General features: G+C 42.1%; 1 protein-coding gene across 2 annotated transcripts; it reads left to right on the top strand.

Annotated features, from left to right (window-relative positions):
- Positions 1–440: 440 nt before the first annotated feature.
- Positions 441–17174, top strand: abhd8b (abhydrolase domain containing 8b). 2 transcript variants are annotated; one of them, XM_018745768.2, is made up of 6 exons: positions 441–476; positions 562–754; positions 7676–8421; positions 8705–8875; positions 9072–9288; positions 14138–17174. In XM_018745768.2, exons 3-6 carry the CDS (start codon positions 7685–7687, stop codon positions 14363–14365), a joined length of 1353 nt encoding a protein of 450 aa, XP_018601284.1. In that variant the 5' UTR covers positions 441–476; positions 562–754; positions 7676–7684; the 3' UTR covers positions 14366–17174. The 2 variants fall into 2 exon arrangements, with proteins under 2 accessions (XP_018601284.1, XP_018601285.1); XM_018745769.2 differs by having other exon boundaries at positions 469–754.
- Positions 17175–19442: the final 2268 nt, after the last annotated feature.

The following is a 19442-nucleotide window of genomic DNA, read 5'->3' as shown; positions in this document are numbered from 1 at the left end:
ATATTAGATTAAATGTTAGGACATTTCATGTTAAATCTAATATTTTATAATATTTTTTATTCATGTTAAATCTAATTAGTAATTCTTGGTTCGTGACTCGGGGTGTTTCATGTTTTAAGTTTTTTTTAATTAAGTCGCCTATTTCGTTAAATTTCAGTACTAAAAATCAACCTAAAAATGGTCGTGAAACGGACAAATTGTGCAATAGATGTACTTTGTGTGGGTGTTCTTACTGGGTCACACATTCTAGCAGAAATAATTGTTCAGGCTTCTTCCACCCAGACGAACCTCGTTTGGCAACAGGAGCCCGGGTGTCCTATTGGTGACCGCGTTGCAAGAACCTTCTATTGATTGGCTGTTTTACCTGTCAGTCGCGCGGTTGGGGCGGGATTAGGGCTGCAGCACCACACGGGGCGAAGGGGTAAACTTGAGCTGCGCTTGAACGCGCTGCTGCTGAGGGATGGAAGGGGAGGCAGGTACGCATCTTACAGCAACACCAACCATGTCCACGACAAGCAACGCACCTTTCACCGCATCCGGTTCCTCTGTTTTAACCCACAGCAGCGCACATCCCGGCGGCGCCATGTGAACCAGTGGGGATAGAGAAACCAAGTGCAGAGTGGAGCAGATTCCAATTAAATTAGATTATTGGATTGGCTGCAACAGATTAAGCACTTCCTTTTCCACAACGGTTGGTTCACATAATCTAGAAAAGTCTACATCTTCTCCTGGAAAAGAAATCAATATCAGTCAGGTAAGGGTTTTTCATGTATCGAAAGAAATAATACCTCGACGCTTTTTACTATGTGTAAATGGTTGTGTTGGAGATTCCTACGTGCGCAACAAAAAATATTACAACCTCAGGTGTTATTTGTTTTGCGCATGCAGTTATATTTGCAGACCCAGATGATGGCTTCAAAATTCAACTGCGATTGTGATGCGCTTGATCGATAGCGCTATGAATTAAGTGGATGCGTTATTTACCGCGTAGATGCGCCTGCACCGGCTGAGAAAGGGCTGAAAAGCCTTCTGGCATTTGACGACAATTTGCTGCATCAGTCGCTCGGTCAGCTGCCCATTGAGGTACAGCCCTTGTTGTCTGTCCTCAGGAACTGCAGTTATGATGTGACTTTCACCGCCGATTGAACGGACATGTTCACGGTACATGCAACACACGTATGTTTTTTTTTTTTTTAAATATATATATCTATCAAACACTGCAGTGACCCAGATCTGTATGGCGGACAATGCTAATCTAATGAATGGAAAGACGTGATGACATGAAAAAAAGGGAATCTGAATGCTCTGGCTGTCTGCAGGACTAGTATGAAATCACCTTCACCTTGTTTTTCTGTCTGTTATGAAATTATAATAATGAAATCATAACAACAGCTACGTTTTTTGTCGGTAGTATATTGTGTATTGTTATGATATGTAACATATATAAATGAAATATATACATTTATATACATATATATAAATAAAAAAAACTCCCTGATTTTGCCATTCTAGACAGAAATGGATAAATAGGTTGAGAACAGGTTCTGGATGAGTGATCAAAAATGAAAAGAATGTAAATCATTAGAAATAGTGTAGATGCAAATATGTGATAATATTAATAGTTACTGAGATTTAAAGTACATGTGCTATTCATACAGAAATAAAAATGATAATGTAACACATTTTTGAGCCAGCTCATTCTTCCAGTGAGAACGGTTATTAAAATATATTTAAAGGTTTGATTCAATACTTAAAATAACCTAAAGGTGTTTATCAAACAAAAAATAAGTTGTTCAAATATATTGTTTTATCCTAATATACTGTATATGACACTAAGTGCAATAATTGGATTCACCAATGTCCAAAATTATGCCTCTCTTATTGCAAAAATTTTACATAGAAAACTAAAATGCAATTTTAATCATAAACTGCTCAAAGCTAGGTGCATGCAGCTAGTAAGTCAGGTTTTCTTTTCCTCAGGATATTAGCATCAAGGCAGAAGTCATTTTACTTGTTGTTCTAAGTAATAATGTCTCCAACTACAGAAATTAAATGTCTTTTGAAATTTAATTTGTTTAAAACTTATGTCATAGCTCAATAAATAAGCATTCAATTAATCATTTTAATGAAACTCAAATTAGCATGGTATACAATCAGTTTGTCTTTTAAGTGTTTCTAATAACTGAAAAAGAGTTACAATCCAGCATAATCATATTTTCCATGCAGGACCCTGGCATTCATTTATAGGCAGTCAATGCAAAATTTCTGCTGAAATTGCAGAAGTATTTTCTGATAAACAAATTGAACTTGGAATACGTGACAGTTTACATAAATAAATGGTAAAATGAAGTATTAATGGTTTGCTGTATTAACAGTTACAGCAATCCTGCAGAAAAGACAGCAATATATAGAACAATCTCTCACAAGCCCTAATGATATATCTTAGTTTAATCCCATGGAATCCCAGGTGGACAGCAGAAGCTGTAAACACAGATTGATTTCAGTGACCTTCAACCCACTTTCTATAAGAACATGGCCATGCCAACCACTAATGTGAGGGACCTATCAGCAAGTGCAGGTCCAGAGAGCTTGTCAGCAAGAAGAGGGTTGCCAGGATTGTTTGAAACATTTTTTTGGTCCCTCTGCAGTTCTCCCATGTCAGCAGTACTCAGCAGAGGAGAGGGTTTTATAGTGTCTTCATAAAAGTTCGATCTGCACAAAAGGACATCCTACTGAGTTTGAAGAAATTATCCCAATACCGTGTGGCTGGTTGCAAGTGTGCTGAAATAGTAACACTTTCTGTTTGAAAACACAACATGACAGCTAAAAGTAATATTCACAACGGGCTACATTACAATACAATGTGATTTTTTTAATATATTACGTTTCTTAGAATAGAAAAATAAAGAATCATTTATTTTTTCATAGTCTTCTCCCTTACATCTGTTATATTCTGCACAATGTCGTCATTGAAAATTAATGATGCAACAGACTTGCACCAAATAAAATTAATTTTAAAAGAAGTCTCTTTTTTCTCAAGAACACATTAAGTCATGAATTGATTAAATTCTCTGTCATGCCATGAATTGCGGTGTAGAGTTTAGTGTGCAATAAAGTATTTTATGAACACAGTCATTCTCTTGCTAGTTGTAAATGTAACTTTGTTGAAAGGCATGTTTTCTTACATTTAGTCCTCAGAACTTATGTTGCTATCAGTAATAAATACACAGTTAAAGGCATTTATTGTGACATAAATATGCATATTCTTTCCAACTGATATTGAAATTGAGTTTTGCATTCTTTTCCAAACCCATCAAACCCCTTCAAACACATGAATGCAAATTACCCACTTCACTGAAGAGTGCTTTTGATTCAAATGTCCCCAATAAAGTTATGCATTTTAAGCATATACTGTATAATGGAATTTAACAAAGACATGCGTAGTCTTTCATTTTTAACAAATTTCTTAATTCTTGCTTAACAATAAATCAGTACTTGTATGTACTAAAACAGTCTAATCTGTTCTTTTACTGCTACTAATGAAAGAACCTTAGAATTATCCAGACTGGAGATACCGAATTGGCTGAATTAACAAATACAATGTACTACACCGTACAACACTGTATCATTTACCTTATTTGCTTGTGTGTGGTCATGCCTATACCGATCCCTTCTTGTTTAGAGTCGGTAAGAGGGTTTCTTTTGTTGTTATTTGTACTTTTTGTGTGTTAATGGTCTGGGAATCTACCAAGGATTAACTTAATTGGCATTCAGTTTGCATTTCTTGATCAAGAAGCTTTTGTACCATGACCTCTGTAAAATGATGTATGGATCCATTGTGTAGTGTATCTAGCAGTGTAAGTCACCTTGGCGAATAAGGTGTGTGGGCTCATAACACTACATAGAGTTCACTGGAAGTTGCTTTGGAGAAAAGTGTCTGCTAAATAAATAAATGTAAAGTAAATGTAAATGACTTTCATTTTGGGTATAAAATAAAATCCTTTCCATGTCTACAGTACAAAGGCCAATATTCGATAGCAGTGTTGTTGTTGAAGTCATGAAAACATAATTTTTGAAAATAGATTCCTTACAAAATTGAGTTACTCATTTTATTGTTCAGTTGCTGTTTAGCTGATGGATTTATCCAAAGCAATTTATAGAATTTTACCCATTTATTCAAGACCTTATTTTTAAATACAATGTTGGTACAGCAGGTAGCGCAGTGATTTCCCAGGTTCAAATTCTGCCTCTTGCTGTAGTGCCCTTGAGCTGAGCACTTGCCATAAATTGTTCCAAAAAATGTAAAGAGTATAAATGGGCAAGCAATTTTCAATAGGTTAATATTGTAAGTGGCTTTGGAGAAAAGCATAGACGAAGTAAATAACCAAATAAATAAATAAAAATTCAAGGTGAGTTCCACGGTCAAGGGCATTACAGCAATGGCAAGGAGTAGGGCCTAACCTGGCAAATTTCTTGCTGAAAGCCCATATCCTTTGTGCCTGTCTAATAACAGGTGTTTTGCTTAGATATAAAAACAATAGTAACAAAACAGCTGTAATCTGTAAAAGCTGCATCTTGCTGAATTTGTTTCAATCAATAGCAAATGCAGATTCTGGAAGAAGAATTGCAGCAAAAAAAGAAAAAAAATTATAAAATATACCACTGTCCAGAATGTGTGTGGGTTTGCTAAAGGCTTGTTTGCCTCACTGGGCTAAGAAATAAGTTATAGGCAAAAATGACCTATGCATACCCCAGCAAGACAAACTTGAACTGAGCCTGTGGTTTATACCTTTGAATAATTTAATGACATCTTCTCTCTAAGATTCTGAATAATATATTAAGGTAAGACACTGAATATAGGACTCATAGAAGAAAGAAGGACATTATTCAGGATTATATTAGAAAAATTCAAAGACAGCTCAGCTGTCTTCTTCACATATCCCTGCAGTCATCATAACTGACATTTTATATGGTCAGTTTTACACGGTTTTTAATTTTTAACATATTCAGAATATAGACTAGTTTTACATTGTTCAGATCGTCTGTTTACTCAGAAGTAAACATTTCAATTCAACCATGAGTCATCAAATCTTTAAATTCCTCATGTCAGCAGGGAAAATTAAGGTGCACAACTAAAAAAAGGAAGTCAAAGTAAGTTAAATCTTATTCCGTTTTATTTTCAGTTTGGATATATTGTCAGAGGTTAATGTTCTAGAAATAAAGGGGAATGGAGAGCAAACCAGCTGCTGTTGGCGAAATGATCAGGCACAACAGTGGCCTTTTCACAGCAGGACATTGCTGTGTGCAAAAGTAAAGCAGAATAGAGAAGGAGTGCAAACTGAGAATGAGTGTGTTATTGCACACCTTGCTATCACCCAAGATATTGCACAGAGGTGGGTCCATAAGAGATGTACTTTTTGCTGGGAGGTCTACAGTTTAATGCTAAATCCAAATTGTGTCATTTGTGCAACACCAGGAAGGCAGCCTGAAAACCACAGACTATCAATCATAACAGATTCTGTGTAGTGTGCTGGGGGCCTAAACCCGATTGCAGTGGACTAGGAGACAGAAAAGGAGAATGGGGCAAGGAATCTTCTTTTGCTGATCATCCAGGCACTGTTTGGGTTTCAAACTCTTCTAGAAGTTAAACAAGGAGAGGCAAAATCCAATGGGACATGCAAGGAAGTCTACTACATGTTACTGGAAAAGATCAGGCGTGTGCATTGTTGTTTGCAAAGAGTGAAAAAATTTATTTCTAACAGGAAAATCAGCATTACATGAATCCTGATATCCACTCTCATAAGTAGGCAAAATACAAGCAAAACATGCTGCTGAAGAAATATTTTCTTTTTGTCATTTTCCTGTGGTCATATAAAATACACTTCTGTAGTTTCTTGAATGAAAAGGAAGCATAAAAGTATATCACCACTCTTTATGCTAGACTTCATTCAAAACCTTGGCGCATGATATTCATGCAATATGTTTTTTATCTATGGGGAAATCGCTATGTTCTCATGCATGATGTGGCAAATGTCTGAAGAATGCTGTGATTCACATGTGTTCAAGCCATGGCTGGGTTTAACCTCTGCAGAACCCTTTACTGAGAGCTTAGAGTGACCATATGGGTATCACTGGTTTTAACTCAGTCATGTGCTATTGCTGTCCTTTTCTATTAATACACAGGAGGGCATGCTGGAGGAAGAGGCTTGTCTATTTATACTCTGTGTTGGTATAAAATGGCCGAGCCTTGGTTAAGTCCAGTCATCAACTGGTGTGGACTCTTGTATATAACCTTTGTTACTACACAAATATGAGAGGGACATTCCATTAAATGGTGCATTGGATGGTGGTAAAATTTTCACATTGTACATCTGCTAAATTGACAGGGTAAGGGTTTGTCCTATGAAAGAATAAACTAAATGAGAAAACAAAGCAGTTTGTAGGCGAGTTAGGGGACAGCTGGTAGCATAGTGGTTGGTGTTATTGCCTTTAGAACCAAAGGTTAGGGGTTTGATCCTCACCTCTGGCTGTAGTACTCCTGGCTGCTGCATGCTGGAGAAAGATTGTAAGTTGCTTTGGCAAAAAGCATCAGCTAAATGAATTAATGTGAATTTGAGTCCTTTCTAAACAAGAGGATAGTTTTCCAGGTTGTTGTTGTATTTCAGTTTAGCAGCAATCCAATTTATCCCATTATGTTTGCAAGCTTGGAATGCTGGATTGAGCTTCTCAGGGCTGTCATTGCTCCAGTAACAAAATCCTTAAGGAAGGTATAGGTCTGATAGGTGCTGCAGTTGCTCATTACTGAAACAATTTTAGAAAAATCTGCAGTACTATTTCTTTATGGGGTGGGGGCACAGCAGGCTTGACCAGGTCCTGCCCTCTGGAAGGTCTGGGGTTGGAGTACCCCTTGGGATGCCTTGTGATGGACTGGCATCCTATCCTTGTGTGTTCCCTACTCCTCCAGCCTTGTGCCCTGTGCTGGTGGGTTAGGCTCCCATTCGCTGCAACCCCACTTGGGACAAGAGGTTTCAGCCAGTGTGGTGGTGTGTATTTCTTTACATTGCAGTTGTTGCTAGCTTTAAAAAAAGCTAAGAAAAAGTTATGGTGAAATGCTGCTGGTGTATTACATCTGTGTTTAAACAGCAGCAGTAATTTAATATGTGTTTGCTTAAGAGGTCATTTCAGTTATTGTATATTTGAATTTTTATTTTCAAGATTATGGTTGCGACAAATAAGTATGTGTGACAGATTCACACACGTTCTTCAGGAAGGAGATTGACTTACACTGGTATTTCTGACAACCCTAGTGAAGGGGAGCAGGGCATGGGGGACAAACCAAGACCTGGAAATCAATGTAACTACACCAAACAATCAAACTTAGAAACAGTTTAAGACATTGACAGAACCATTTTGTGAGCTCTAGGGTTAGAGTTCTCTTTTCCCTCTCGGCAAAAGAAACTGAAATAGGTTATCACGGACAAGTGTGCTGATTGTGAACAGATGTTAGTTTTTCCCCACCCTCCTGTTCCTCTGCAACTGGTGTGTATCACACCATGTAACTGGCTATGCGATACTCCTGAGTCAGATGTGCAAGGAAGAACCACATGGTATTCATCACAGTAAATAAAGCATATTAAGTTAATATAACAGAAGTCTGTTGTCGGTGTGTCCACAGGCAAGCACCATGCTGACCAGCATCTTGGATGGGATTCTGTGCTGTCTGACAGGGAAGTCTGCCAATGTGGTAGTGCCCATCGAGACCTCTGAGCCAGCTGATGGCTTCGAGTTTGTGGAAGTGAAGCCAGGGAGGGTGCTCCGAGTTCGACACATCATACCGGAGCGGCCTGTGGTAGCAGAACAGGCCAGCCAAGGGGGAGTTGTGCACTGCAAGCGCAAGATTACTGTGTACCGCAATGGCCAGCTGGTCATCGAGAACCTTGGGGATGTGGTTCGCTCTGAGCTCCTTCACTGTCAGAATGGTAACCCTGAACCCAGCAGCACAGTTGAGGTGGAGCTTTCTGACTACAGTAGCTCTGCCCCCTCCACAATAACTCCCGACCCCAACTCCGCATCGCTGCCTGGGCAGCGGCAGCCTGCACCACGACGCCGCCACCGCAAGCCAAAACGCACTGTGGTCATTGACTGTGAACGCAAGATAACCAGCTGCAAGGGCACACACTCAGATGTGGCACTCTTCTTCGTGCATGGGGTGGGTGGCTCGCTGGACATCTGGGGAAGCCAGCTGGATTTCTTTTCCCGCCTGGGCTATGAGGTCATTGCCCCAGACCTGGCTGGACATGGGGCCAGCTCTGCTCCCCAGATAGCAGCAGCCTACACATTCTATGCCCTGGCAGAGGACCTGCGTGCTATTTTCAAACGATACGCCCGGCGATATAACATTCTCATTGGACATTCTTACGGGTCAGTGTGTTTATCCAATAAAATGACTATGCCACAAGACATTTAAAATATTGCATCACATTATTTGCTTTACACATTTTTACACTTAAATGCAGTAATGTGGCTGGATAATTATTGAAAAAAATTCAGGGTCATTTAACTCTTATCTTGCTGTTTCATCTTGCAGCCTTCAATTTTGTAATTAGACTATTTACTCAGTTTTGAGTAATTCCCCATGTTAAGCATGACAAGTTGTTAATACTTGCTGATAGTTAATTGGAAGCATTTTCTTCAACCTTTTCAGGGTGTCATTCTGTACTTTCCTGGCCCATGAATACCCTGAGCAAGTACACAAGGTAGTAATGATCAATGGTGGGGGACCCACAGCCCTGGAGCCCAGCCTCTGTTCCATCTTCAACTTGCCCACTTGCGTGCTGCACTGCCTGTCCCCCTGTCTGGCCTGGAGCTTCCTGAAGTAAGTGGCCTCCCCCACCCTGGCCCCTTAGAGCCATTAAGTTGAGTCTTGACTTTTACAAGTCAAAAGTATGCAAGAAACTACTTTTGAGCTGCCCTCACTTTGTGATGACTTACAGCAGTTAGAAAAACACAACCCTGCTCATTGTAGCAGATATGAGATACTTTTGTCTTACGTTTGATTTTGCTCATATTAGGGCTGGATTTGCTCGCCAAGGTGCCAAGGAGAAGCAGCTTTTAAAGGAGGGAAATGCCTTCAACGTGTCATCTTTTGTTCTCCGGGCCATGATGAGTGGCCAGTACTGGCCGGAGGGAGATGAGGTGTACCATGCTGAACTCACTGTGCCCATTCTGTTGGTGCATGGAATGCATGACAAGTTTGTGCCCATTGAAGAGGACCAACGTATGGCAGAGGTACTCAAAGACTGGGAAGTGGTTTTTCCATAAATGTAAATTGCAGCTCATTATAGGAACCTACAATTGGCTCGGCTAGCCATGACCATTATTGCATTTAGAAGCCGGCCCCTATAATAACTATGCTACCATTCCATTTCGTAATTATAATCCAATTCATAATTTTGAGTTTCAGCATTCTGAAATAGAATATCATAGAAAATATGGCCCTCACCAGGACAATTTCGATTCAATTTTCAATTTATTTTTATAGAGCACTCTTCTCACGCAGTGACACAGAGCGCTTTAACACAGGCATGAGGCAAGAAAAACAGATACAAGCAAAGACAGTCGACTAATGGCTACCATAATAAAGTACTTTTAGGACAGGCTAAATTAAGCTGACAGACTATCCCAAACATCCATCCATCCATCCATCCATCTTCTGTCCCGCTTGTCCTAAAATGGTTGCGGTGGCAGCAGGAAGAGCAGAGAGGCCCAGACACCCCTGTCCCCCGCAACTTCCTCCAGCTCAACCTGGGGGGATCCCCAGCCGTTCCCAGGCCAACTGAGATATAATCCCTCCAGCGGGTCCTGGGCTGACCTTGGGGCCTCATCCCAGTTGGCTGTGCCTGGTATACCTCCAAAGGGAGGCGTCCAGGGGGCATCCTTATTAGATGCCCGAACCACCTCAACTGGCTCCTCTCAATGTGAAGGAGTAGCAGCTCTACTCTGAGCTCCTCTCAGATGTCCGAACTCCAGTCCCAACACCCTGCAGAGAAAACTCATTTCGGCCACTTGTATCCGCGATCTTATTCTTTCGGTCATCACCCAGAGTTGATGACCACAGGTGAGGGTAGGGCTGTAGATTAACCGGTAAATGGAGAGCTTCGCCTTATGGTTCAGCTCCCCCTTCACCACTACAGTCCGGTACAGCAACCCCATTACTGCTGCCGCTGCTCCCAGTCTGTGGCCGATCTCATGCTCCCTTCTTCCCTCACTCATGAACAAGACCCCAATATACTTGAATTCCTCCACCTGGGGCAAAAACTCTCCCCTTACCTGGAGGGGGCATACCATCCTTTTCCGTGAGAGAACCATGGACTCAGACTTTGAGGTGCTGATCCTCATCCCCACCGCTTCACACTCGGCTGCAAACCGTTCCGGTACGTGCTGGAGGCAGCCGTGTGACGGTGCCAAAAGGACATCATCATCTGCAAAAAGCAGAGACGTCACCTTCCGACTCCCACACAGAATGCCCTCCTGACCTCGACTGCGCCTTGATATCCTGTCCATGAAAACCACAAACAGGAGTGGAGACAAGGCACAACCTTGGCAGAGTCCAACACCCACACTGAACAGGCCTGACTTAATGTCGAGTATGCGGACACAGCTTTCGCTCCGTATGTACAAGGACCGAATGGCCCACAGTAGTGACCCCGGTACCCCATACTCCCGAAGCACCTTGTACAGAATTTCCTGGGGAACACGGTCATAGGCCTTCTCCAAGTCCACAAAACACGTGTAGACTGGATTAGCTAATTCCCATGCCCCTTCAATGATTTATGAAAGAGTAAAAAGCTGGTCCACTGTTCTATGGCCAGGGCGGAATCCGCATTGTTCCTCTTCAATCTGAGATTCAACTATCAGCCGGAGCCTCCTCTCCAGCACCCCGGCATAGACTTTCCCAGGGATGCTGAGAAGTGAGGCCCCAATAGTTAGCACACACTCTCCGGTCCCCTTTCTTAAAGATAGGGACCACCACCCCAGTTTGTCAATCCAAGGGCACTGTCCCCGAGGTCCATGCAACATTGCAGAGGCATGTCAACCATGACAGCCCTGCAACATCCAGAGCCTTAAGCAATTCCGGGCAGATCTCATCCACCTCCAGTGATTTGCCATTGTGGAGCTTACCAACTACCTCAGTGACTTCCACCAGGGAAATGGACTCTGATAGCCTGAAAGCCTCTGGCCCTGACTCCTGTAAGGGAGGCATATCACTTGGGTTAAAGAGTTTTTCAAAGTGCTCCTTCCACCCCCCGACAATGTCCTCATCAGAGGTCAGAGTTTCTCCACTCCTGCTGAGCACAGCCTGAGCGAAGTTCCTCCGACCCCTTTCTGAGCCGACCGATAGTCGTTTTCCATGGCTTCTCCAAACTCCTCCCATGCCCGGGATTTTGCTTCTGCAACCACAGTCGCTCCTGCCTTTTTCGTCTGCTGGTACCTGTCTGCTGAGTCAGAAGTCCCCAGAGCCAACCAGGCCCTAAAGGCCTCCTTCAGCTTGACGGCTTCCCTCACCACCGGTGTCCACCAGCAGGTTCTCAGGTTGCCGCCCTGGCTGACACCAACAAGCTTTTGGCCACAGCTGTGCCTGGCTGCTTCCACAATGGAGGTTTTCAACAGGGTCCATTCAGACTCCATGTCCCCTACCTCCTCCGGGACATGGGAGAAGCTCTCCCGGAGTTGTGAGTTAAAATCATTCCAGACAAGGTCCTCCGACAGTTGTTCCCAGCACACCCTCATTAATTGTCTGGGCCTACCGGGTCTGTCCCTCAGTTTTCCCTGCCATCTGATCCAACTCACCACCAGATGGTGATTAGTTGACAGCTCAGCACCTCTCTTTACCCGAGTGTCCAGGACATGTGGCCTCAAGTCAGATGAAACGACTACAAAGTCGATCATTGACCTTTGGCCCAAGGAGCTCTGGTACCAAGTACACATTTGAGCATCCTTGTGTTCGAACATGGTGTTTGTCATGGACAAACTATGACTAGCACAGAAGTCCAATGACATTTCACCATTTGGGTTCAGATCAGGCAAGCCGTTCTTCCCAATCACCCCCCCGCCATATTTCCCAGTCATTGCCAACGTGAGCATTGAAGTCCCCCAGCAGACAATGGAGTCTGTAGGTGGGGCCTTGTCCAGAACCCCTCCCACCTGGTGCAACTCCTGAGTAGGAGAGGGACCACCCCCTATCAAGCTTGGAGTTTGGTTCCAGAGCCAACACTGAGTGGAGGTGAGCCCAACTATATCTAGTTGGTATTTCTCAACCTCCCACACCAGTTCCGGCTCCTTCCCCGCACCAAGAGCCAGTTTTCGTCGCGAGGGGCCGTGACGCCATGCACCACCCCGCCCCCTCCCGCCGCCGGGTATACATAGCACCCGACCCCCATGCCGGACCTTGCAGGTGGTGGGCCCACATGGCCCTCCCACGATGGAACACTACCCCCAGGCCCTATCCCGAACAGCAAAATTTTAATACACCATTTTTGATTCAGTAAAATTAGAAGGCTGGTCAAGAGTCTGAATTCATTTACAAGGTACTATATGTGACATTCATTCATTCATTCAAGATACACAGGAAAAGATGTTATACTCCATGCGTATTTTTCAACGGCTGCACACAAGGACCCAGTCCACCCACCACCCTAAAATCACACAATACAACACCCAGCATAGCGAACATACATCTTCATGCCCTGAAACCAAGACACGTAACCTAACCCACCCCCCAAACCAAAACCTATCCCACCAACCAAAATCCAAACCAATAAACCAGATTTAACACACCAACAAATAATCAAACCAAGCCTAACCACCTAATACAAAAGACCAAGCCACACCCACCAACAAAACACCTACGCAAGCCTAACCAGCCATCCAGCCAACCCACACCCAATAAATCCAGACCACAGCACAACCACCAACAGAAACCAACCAAGCCTACTCCCATCAACACAGAAACTAACCAACAACACACACAGACCAGGTCTAACACATCAACTCAGAACCATCCACCCATACCACCAGCAAAACCAAGCCTAATAACCCACCACCAAACACCAAACCAACAAACCAAGTCTAACCCACCCACAACAACAAACCACATCTGATCCACCACCAAACCCAAAGCCAAATCACCAGACCAAGCCCAACACCAGCCAAACACCAACATGAGTATTTCATTGAGGTTATCAAGTGGGCACCTCCCTTCATCAGTGTTTCATTGAATTCGGCGCATGACACCTCCAGAAGGCTCAACAGTGCAATCCAGCATCCCAGATGCACCCCCCTCCACACACATGTTCAATACCCTTCACCCTCAACAACTATCACAACCCCACCAACTCAACCAGTTAAACCACAACTCTATACATACTTTCTAACCTTATCTCAATACCCACCACCAAACCAGCTGCAACTGTGCCACTCCACAGATTTAAACTATCCTACTTAACAAGGCCACACGTCCTTAATTATCACCAGCTGCCTCCTATTACTCATCACCTGCCACTAATTTTCCACCATCACACACCTCTCTCCAGCCTGTAACCCAATTACCCTGTTCTCTTTTCAACCACAACCACTGACTTGCCTTCTCAGCTGCCTCAGACAGCTCCTTCACCGCCGCCTTTAACGAGCAGACTCTAATATCAAACTCTCCCAACAATACTGTAGCTGATTTAGCCACAAACCCTCTAACACCAACCTCTGCTGGTCTCACATGAGCCTGCCAACCATGGTCCCTTGCCTCTGCCACCAGATCAGCATACTTTAACAGTTTCTGCTCGTATGCCTCCCCAATAGCATCCTCGAATGGCACTGTTAGCTCTACAAAGTACAGAGTACGCTTACCCTCCGAATATAACACCATGTCCGGCCGCAGTGAAGTAACAGCAATGACCTGCGGAACCTGGAGCTGCTTGTCAGTATATGGTTAAAAAATCTGGAAAGTTAATCTGTTTCATAGGCCATAAATTAAAGCTATAATGTCATCAAGTGAAGAATCACATTCATTACACAATACACTAAACTGTAAACTGTTTGATGTGCCAGTAAGTATTTCTCACCTGCTGCTATCTAATCACAGATACTCCTCTTGGCCTTCTTGAAAGTCATTGATGAGGGCAGCCACATGGTGATGATGGAGTGTCCAGAGACGGTCAACACCCTCCTACATGAGTTCTTCTTATGGGAGCCTGATAATTTGTCCAGTGCATCTAAAACCAAACCGGAAACTGCCAAGTCCACAGAAAAGACCCAGAATGCCAATGGTGAAGCTCAACCAGTTGCAGAAAACAAACTCCAAACCAAGTAACAAAGAGGGAGTTTCCATGTTTCTAAACGAAGAAATCCATTCCAATGGCTTGGTCGATGCCTGGCTGTGCTGAGAGTGCAGCACGCTAGCTGAGAGCTGTTTTTAATGGGTCCAAAGTGTGAGGAAGATGTGGAGGCTGCAAGTCACTCCCAAGCTTGAGCTGGATCCAAATAATATGGGACTTTCCATCGCAGCAAAAAAAGAGAAAGAGGGGTATGAGAAAGGAAAGGATGCACTGGAGGGAGATACAGAGACAGGATTTATTGTTCAGCATGAGCCATCTTCAAACAGTGACCTGTCCTCCCTGTTGCTCTTCCACCATGTGGCCTAACACTGAAGATAGCCCTGGCGGAGGTCAATGCATGGACTAAGGCTTTGAGTTGGTGAGTAGGGTCATGTGTGACCACAGCAAGGAGACATTCACAATAATTCACCACAGTCATATGTTGGTAATGGTGGGGGGCTGGCACAGGATTTAGTCCTGTGACATTCATTGCTATTGGCTGTTACTGTAATTGTCTCATCTAGGTAAGGATGTATGCATCTCCATCTGCATGGTCCTGGAGGAACGTTGTTTCGTTTCACTCTGTGCTGTACCAGCTGTGTATGGTTGAAATGACAATAAAACCACTTAGACTTTGACTTTAGAAATCCTGCTGAAACAGGCCAGTTTCATACAAAAGTAACAAAATGAGAGAAGTGTTTTTATTTTACCTTTCACTTTCACTTCTAAATATAAATGTCCAACAGAGTAACTTAACTACTCAGGCAAGATTACTTAATCCAAAGGATAAATTTACATAGTACAGTATGAGGGATACATATGGATATATACAGTAGATATGGTATAATGATAATCTAATTGTGATCATTGTTTATTTACTTTTACAAATACACCAAATTGGGTTTAGTTTTAGGACCACAAACTGAAAGCCAAAAGTTTTACACAATATATGAAATATATTGCACAATTTTCTTTGATATTTAAAAATTTGCACTCGTTGACAATTTGTATCATAAAATCTCAGCAGCTATTATTGCACGACAGCCTGAGTTGCTGTGGTCATATTTTGAAAACACATGTAAGACAAATTAAATAAAATCATAGTCAAAGTAACCCAAAATCAATGCAAACTGTTTTACGTTGTACAATATGCTAAAGGAACTGAGGTAGTGGACATGGTCTCTTACTTAAAGATCATTTTTGACAATAAAAATCCAAAGATGTTTTGCTCTGTGAAATTTATTAAAAATGTGTTGTTTTGTTAATTTTGTATTTTACCCCCCCCCCCCATCAGTTATGAATGAGACATGACCACACTAATTCCCCCCCACCCACCTGATTGCCTTGTAGGCATAGTGTGCCCTCCTCTCTGCAAAGCCAGAAGTTTATACACATTAGGCCACAGAGTGGTAAGCAGGAGGGACATGGCTGGTTGAAGAAATGGTGCATTTCTTATTACTGGCAAGGGGCAGCTTACAGGCAGCTATAGGAAGCAATCATACAGGGGGCAAACAAAGCACTGTAGCTGACTTGAACCCTCCCATCCCATGCACAGCAGAAGAGATGCCAGTTATGTTCTCCATGGATTGCATAGCTCAGATTTAAAGGTGTGGTTTGAGCTGAAAATAAAGCTTTTACTGTGTAAAGGGTGTGGAATGGGAAACATTGTCGGGCATTTTTCATCTGAGATGTACAGCCAAATGTAAATTATACATGTACTGTTTTCCAAAAACTATAATATTCAAAGGTCTGTGTGTGTGTGCTGGGTTGTAACTCATAATACTGTTTTGTATTAAAAACAAATTGAATGACATGGGGGCACTAAATGCTGTCTACTTTAGCATCTGAGCTCATTTGGAAATAAGGGACTGTAAAAGTCACGCTCGGTACCATGAAACTGGCAATCTCTCTTAACCTAGTTGAACTAATTAAACTAATAATTGTTAATTGTCTCAACACAGCTGCAGCACAATCAAGGCACTACCGTTGGCATTCAGTCAAAGCTGGGGACTTCTGGTGACATGCTTATCAAACATTTGCCAACAGCAACATGAAAAAAGCTTGCTGCAAACATGTCACAACTATCCTTTCAGGTAGTTCCACATTTGGTGCCTGTGCATGTCCTAAGATCATTCGTAAGCAGTGTCAGTGCACTGTGTATAACTGTGCTTTTTTCCTTTGTGCTGCTTCATGGTAAAGTAATTCCTCTATTCTGTGTCACAGTCAGGTGCCACTTGTTGCTGAAGACTCTCCTCTTTTTCCAAGACTGTTATTTGAGTAGCCTGTGGGGGTATGCAGCCAGTGTAAGGGTTAGATAACGTGTTCTGTCTAGATCATGGCATCTGCAATACTTCACTGATGGTTGAAGAACCCACTATGAATAATTTCAGTATACTTATCGTAAACTCCTCTCTGTACAAACTTTATTCGGCAGGTATGGAAGAGTGGCATTAATGATGTGTTCTTAAGCTGAATTTTTTTGAACAGTTATGCCTCATGATGCAATAAAAGGCAATGGAGTCCTACTCCATTTATAGTGCTATGCACCTGCCCACTCTTGTCTTTATACTTTTTAACATGTGACAAGTGTACAGTGGTGCTTTGCACTGGAGTTGGTTTTGTGAGCTCAAGTGCTGCTTTGTCTCTTCTGCAAGTGTAGGAATGACACAGAGAAGTTTTTACTGTTTTAATAATAGCAGTTTATTACATGGTGCTAGCTACTGTTAACTCCCAAAGAATGAAAGCTCTTCATATTTAAATATTGCTTGTAACATCCTGTTCTGAAACACACACATTTTCAGAACCGCTTGTCCCATACGGGGTCGCGGGGAACCGGAGCCTACCCGGCAACACAGGGTGTAAGGCCGAAGGGGGAGGGGACACACCCAGGATGGGACGCCAGTCCGTCGCAAGGCACCCCAAGCAGGACTCGAACCCCAGACCCACTAGAGAGCAGGACCCGGTCCAACCCACTGCGCCCCCCTTGTTCTGAAACATCTAGCAGAAAATAAGCATTACATTTGAGACTCAAAGGCTGAACTCAAATATACATGCTATGATAAAACTAAAACAAATGGGGAAAATGCTGTTGCCTTTTAATTGTATTCTCTTCTATAATGCCACATATCATTACACTTCATTTGATAATGTTTTAAACTGATCTGTGAATAGAGAGAGGGAGAGAGAGATGCTGATGCATGTGCTAAACTGATGTGTTCTGTAATTTAAGCAAACTGTCTTTACAGAACTACAGTGGATATCAAAAGTATTTCAGGTTTCTTGACGTAAAGACTGAAATCAAGATAAATCATGAAAGAACTTTTTCACCTTTAATAAGATCTTGAATATTTAAGTGAAAAATAAAAGGATGACTTAATAGAAAAAATAATAGGAAAAACACACACACACACACAGTCTGAACTGCTTGTCCCATATGGGGTCACAGGGAGCTGGAGCCTAACCTGGCAACACAGGGCAAAAGGCTGGAGGGAGAGGGGACGCACCCAGGATGGGATACCAGTCCATCGCAAGGCACCCCAAGGGGGGCTTGAACCCCAGACCCACCAGAGAGCAGGACCTGGTCCAACTCATTCTGCCACTGCACCTCCCAGGAAAAAAAATAGAAAACCTTTAATGCCTTAATTTTGTAAGTGTGCACATCTATTACAACAGATGTTGTAACTCTTTTCTGATTGAAGCACTCACACTGTAAATCACTTACAATTGTAATTTGAGCTCACCTGGCATCAGTTGAAATGATTTGGAATTCCCCTAAATAAATTCAGCTGTGCCTGATGGATTTCTCTAAAGCTTACTTGGTTGGATAATTCAGGAATAATCATAGTCTGAAAAGAGGTATTAAGACATATTTATGGGATCTTATTGTCAAAAGGTACAAATCAGGAGAGGGGAACTAATTAAAATCCATTTAGTGTATACTGGAATACTGTCAAGACCATTATTAAGAAGTGGAGGAAGTGTGGGACTAAATATACTTTGCAAAGTTTGGGATGTCCCTCCAAAGTTGATGACTGGGTGAAGAGAAGGCTCATTAGGGAGGATGCCAAAATGCCAATGGCAAACTTTAAGGAGCTGCTGGAATTTATGGCAATAAGTATGCTCATTTCTCATGTGCTTCATAAGTCTGAGTTGAGGGGTAGAGTAACAATATAAAAATCATTGCCAAGAAAAAAGAACACCCAAACTGGTTTCAAGTTTGCTAAAAGATATATTTAGTCTCCCAAAACTATGTGGGAAAATGTCTTATGGTCTGATGAGATGAAGGTAACTTTTTGGTCACAATTCTAAAAAGCTATGTTTGGTGTAAAAACAACACAGCTCATCACCCAAAGAACACAATGCCTACTATAAAGCATGGTGGTGGCAGCATCTTGTTATGGGGTTGCTTTTCTTTAGTTGGGATGGGGGATCTAGTTAAGATACTGGGGAAATGTATAGCTACCAATACCTAGCTATATTGGTACAAAACCTGTTTCCTTTTGTCAGAAAGTTGAAATTATTGAAAAACTTAATCTTCAACATGACAGCTGTCCAAAATTCACAAATCAAAAGCAAAAGGTGTACACAGTCATCCAGCTAAGACATAGAAGGTTTTAAATAATTTTTCCTAAATGTCACCCTTTCTCATTTAAATATTGTGTGAAGATCTTCTTAAAGGTAGAAAAGGTCTGCCATGGTCCATTCTGATTTCTGTCTTTACATCAAAAACAAGTGAAATTTCAACAGACTGTAGACTTTTGTTATCCACTTTATATAAAATGTTTGAAAACTGATGGAAGTTGGGATCTAAATCAAATGAAGGTACAACACAGTCTATAATTGTTCATTGGTGCCATTTCCATGAGTGACAGAGTGAAATATTCTACCCCCTTGTTGTGTAAAAGTGAACACAAACACAGGTCACTGATATTTTTATAAGAAAATCCTTAACAGTAAGAGTTAAACATATGACTATGTATGTCTAATGCTACTCTCTATGCTATTGCAAATAAAGTTTTAAAAGCTTAAACATGTACTGATGTTATCAATAGAAAAGAATGACTTGACAAAACC

This window comes from Scleropages formosus, chromosome 9 (assembly GCF_900964775.1).
Source record: "Scleropages formosus chromosome 9, fSclFor1.1, whole genome shotgun sequence".
Taxonomy (NCBI): Eukaryota; Metazoa; Chordata; class Actinopteri; order Osteoglossiformes; family Osteoglossidae; genus Scleropages; species Scleropages formosus.
This window is presented reverse-complemented; position numbering and strand designations above follow the sequence as displayed.

Coding starts and splice junctions, on each gene's coding strand:
- abhd8b (XM_018745768.2), top strand. CDS start 7,685: ATGCTGACCAGCATCTTGGATGGGATTCTGTGCTGTCTGACAGGGAAG. Junction 8,422..8,704: donor CTCATTGGACATTCTTACGG/GTCAGTGTGTTT, acceptor CAACCTTTTCAG/GGTGTCATTCTGTACTTTCC. Junction 8,876..9,071: donor CTGGCCTGGAGCTTCCTGAA/GTAAGTGGCCTC, acceptor TGCTCATATTAG/GGCTGGATTTGCTCGCCAAG.